General features: G+C 47.1%; 1 protein-coding gene across 1 annotated transcript in view; it reads right to left on the reverse strand.

The window, feature by feature from the left end:
- The window catches only part of DENND2A (DENN domain containing 2A), a 116,135-nt gene that overhangs the window by 32,865 nt on the left and 78,959 nt on the right, over window positions 1-4,311 (reverse strand). The window contains 1 exon segment of the mRNA XM_037728272.1: window positions 3,835-3,912. Within this exon segment, the coding sequence (XP_037584200.1) occupies window positions 3,835-3,912 (78 nt within the window).

Raw genomic sequence — 4,311 nt, forward strand, 5'->3', positions numbered from 1 at the left:
ATTCCATTTAGATGAAATGTCCAAAATAGAAAAATCCAGAGAAACAGAAAGTGGACTGGAGGTTGCTTAGAGTTGAGGAGTGACTGCTAGTAGGTATAGGATTTTTTGTTGGGGTGATGAAAATGTTCTAAAATTGTAGTGATTGGCCGGGTGCAGCGACGTCATGATCCACCCGCCTCAGCCTCCCAAAGTAATCCCAGCACTTTAGGAGGCTGAGGCAGGTGGATCATGAGGTCAGGAGTTCGAGACCATCCTGACCAACATGGTGAAACCCCATCTCCTTAAAAATACAAAAATTAGCCAGGTGTGGTGGTACACGCCTGTAATCCCAGCTACTCGGGAGGCTGAGGCAGAAGAATCGCCTGAACCTGGGAGGCGGAGGTTGCAGTGAGCCGAGATCGCGCCACTCCACTCTAGCCTGGGCAACAGAGCAAGACTCTGTCTCAAAAAAAAAAAAAAAAAAGTAAAATTGTAATGATGGTTGTATAACTCTGTGAATACACTAATAGCCATTGCACTATGTATACTTTTTATTTTCATTCTTTTAGACATGGGGGTCCTGCTAGGTTGCCCAGACTTGCCTTCAACTTCTGGGCTCAAGTGTCCTCCTATATCAGCCTCCTGAGTAGCTGAGACTACAGGCACTTGCCACTGTGCTCAGCAAACTGTGAACTTTAAATGAGTGAATTGTATGGTATGTGAATTATATCTCAATAAAGCTACTACTAAACAACTAAAAAATCTAAACTCTCCACAATCTAATTGTAAAACAGAGTCTAAATTAAAATGCCATTTATGAAGCTGGGTAAGGTGTTACACAATTGTAATCCCAGCTACTTGGGAGGCTGAGGCAGGAGAATTGCTTGGGCCAGGAATTCGAGGCTGCAGTGAGCTATGATCATGCCCCTGCATTGCAGCCTGGGCAACAACAACAACAAAAAATAATAAAAGCTTGTGGGACACTGGGCAGTGTAGAAGTGTCAACATGGGGTTCTCCGTCCAGGCCTTAGGAGGCCTGCCTTCGTGTTTTGCGTGCCCTCTCGTGCCTCTGCCATTGCCACGAGAAGAGCACATGTGAGCCATCCCACTGTCTAAGGAGCACGGGACACATGTGGACCAGGCCTGTGCCAGACTTGCAGCCTCTAGGGCAGGTAGATCGGCCAACCCAGTCTCTTCACAATACGTGCTGAGCCCAAACCCCAGCTGACCTCACAGCTGGGAGAACAGACGGTTGAATCTGGAAGCCTCTGTGGTTCATTAGACAGCATTGCTATAGCAGTATGTAACTGGTATTCCTTTCTTCAGAAATTCTGAGCACTGCTCTTCTCCATGACTCCTTTCTGTTCTAGAGGACAATATGCCATTGTGGCTACCCTTGCCTCACACCTAGAAACAGCTGGAGGTCCTGGGCTCAGTTAGCCAAAGCTCTGGTTCTGGTTCTGTCCTGAATATCTGCTGTGTGGTCTTCGGCAAGTCATCCCACTGCACTCCTAAAATATCCCTGGTCAGAAAACAGACATGACGACAAAGGACTGTGCATCACAGAAGGATGATAGCACATTTTCTTGCTCCACGTCCTGTCCATGACATAGCAATGAAGCTTATGTGAACTTCAAAGTCTCCACTTGGAAGCTGGCCGAACTCCCATGAGCTGTTTTACTTCTAGTATTCATAAGCATTCTGACAACAACAGAGGCTACGACCTATAACCCTATTTCAGATTCAAACAAAGCACATGAAAGACTGGCCTGAGCAGCAATGCCTAGCCTGCTAGACCTCGCCAGCGGCCAACCCCCAGCACAAAATGATGACCACTTCTGCTGGAGGGGAGGGCAGACCATGGCTCCGATTACACTGATAGCATTCATTTTCTTTCTTTCTTTTTCTCTTTTTCCTTTCTTTCCTTTTCCCTTCTTTCCTTTCCCTCCTCCTCTGCCTTCCTCCCTCCCTCCCTTTCCTTCCTCCCTCCCTGTCTCCTTTTGTTTCTTTCCTTCACTCCCTCCCTCCTTTCCTCTCTCCCTCCCTTCCTTCTTTTTTTTTTTCTTTCTTAGACAGGGTATCACTCTGTTGCCAAGGCTGGAGTGCAGTTGTGCGAACATGGCTCACTGCAGCTTCAGGCTCCTAGGCTCAAGCAATCCTCCCAGCTCTGTCTCCCAAGCAGCCGGAAATACAGGTGCACTCTACCAAGCCTGGCTAATTTTTTTGTGTTTTTTGTAGAGACAGGGTTTCATCATGTTGCCTAGTCTGGTCTTGAACTCGTGGGCTCAAGTGATCCACCTGCCTTGGCCTCCCAAAGTACTAGGATTACAGGTGTGAGCTACTGCACCTGGCCTTCTTTTATTTTTTATTTCTTGAGACAGAGCCCCACTCTGTTGCCCAGGCTGGAGTGTAGTGGCGTGGTCTTGGCTCACTGCAACCTCCACCTCCCAGGTTCAAGTGATTCTCCTGCCTCAGCCTCCCAAGTAGTTGGGACTACAGGTATGTGCCACTGCACCTGGCTAATTTTTGTATTTTTAGTAGAGACAGGGTTTCACCATGTTGATCAGGCTAGTTTTGAAATCCTGACCTCACCTGAAATCCTGACCTCAGGTGATCCATCTGCCTCAGGTTCCCAAAGTGCTGGGATTATAGGCGTGAGTCAACACGCCCAGCCTGTTTTCAATCTTTCTTGAGTATAGAACCGTCCGAGCTTTCTTTTGGGGAACTGGAGTTCCTGCACCTGAGGTCCACGGATGTTAAAGCGGTACTCCCTAAAAGCATTTCTAAGCAAAAGTCTTCCTCCTGCCCGCCCTCCACCTGAACTCAGAGGAAGCCTGAATTATACAGATATAGTGTGTTCCCTTTCCATGTTAGAACTTGTACTTCTCTGCAAGTCTGTTTGAAAGAATTAATGCCTGGTCAGGAGGCTGAGGCTGGTGGTTCACTTGAGCCCCAAGAGTTTGAGGCCGTGGTGAGCTGTGATCACATCACTGCACTCCAGCCTGGGAAAACTAGTGAGATCCTGTCTCTAACTGAAAAATAAAAAACAAGGGCTGGTACGGTGGCTCACACCTATAATCCCAGCACTTTGGGAGGCCAAGGCAGGTGGATCACGAGGTCAGGAGATCGAGACCATCCTGGCTAACACAGTGAAACCCCGTCTCTACTAAAAATACAAAAAATTACCTAGGCGTGATGACACACATCTGTAGTCCCAGCTACTCGGGAGGCTGAGGCAGGAGAATTGCTTGCACCTGGGAGGTGCAGGTTGCAGTGAGCTGAGATTGCACCCCTCCATTCCTCAACTTCAATTATCTTGCCCTCTCCGTACCACACACACTTTCTGGCCCTTCATCAACTCTTTTTTTTTTTTTTTTGAGACGGCAGAGTCTCTGTCACCAAGGTAGAGTGCAATGGCACAAACTTGGCTCACTGCAACCTCTGCCTCCCGGGTTCAAGTGATTCTCCTGCCTTAGCCTCCCAAGTAGCTGGGACTATAGGCGCATGCCACTACGCCTGGATAGTTTTTTTTTTTTTAATTTTTAGTAGAGACGGAGTTTCACCATGTTAACCAGGCTCATCTCGAACTCCTGACCTCAAGATATCCACCCGCCTCAGACTCCCAAAGTGCTGGGGTTGCAGGCGCGAGCTATCGTGTCTGGCCTATCAACTCTCATTTCCTGAACCAACGGTGAGAGAATAGCGGAGTGATAAGCAGAAAAGTGAAGAAATGGGAAGGGAAGTAGAGGTAGAGAATGAGATGATGGAAGGCCCAGGAGATGGGGGTATCCCCTGGACCTCTCTAGAGCCCCCCGGTTCTGACCATTCCTCTTTCTCTGAGGTCCAAGTTCTCACCTTTGAAAAGAGGCTGAAGCATCCCAGGCGGCTGACGATGCAGTAAACTTCAGGAAGGCGCTTGCCTTTGCCTCCAGGCTTTTTGGAAAGAAACACAAGGGAATTATGGGTGTTGACAACCTCAGGGAAGAAAAGAACCCACATGTTTTTTGAGAGGTTATCATGTGTCAGATGTTTCCACATATGGTAGCTCTGGAAGACCCCATAAGGTAAGTCGTTATCCCATTGTGGCTTGTTATAATGTCTGTTATAATTGTTTGTTATCCCTATATGTTTATTATAATGATAATTTCAAGTGAGAAATCATTTCTGAAGATCTTTCTGAAAACTCAGTTTTAAGCTAATTTTCAAACCAAAAAAAGAAAAAATCAAATCTCAATAATTTTTTTTTTTTTTTTTTTTGAGATGGAGTCTCGCTCTGCTGCCTAGGCTAGAGTACAATGGCGTGATGTGGGCTCACTGAAACCTCCTATTCCT

This window comes from Cebus imitator, unplaced genomic scaffold (genome assembly GCF_001604975.1).
Source record: "Cebus imitator isolate Cc_AM_T3 unplaced genomic scaffold, Cebus_imitator-1.0 Scaffold260, whole genome shotgun sequence".
NCBI lineage: Eukaryota > Metazoa > Chordata > Mammalia > Primates > Cebidae > Cebus > Cebus imitator.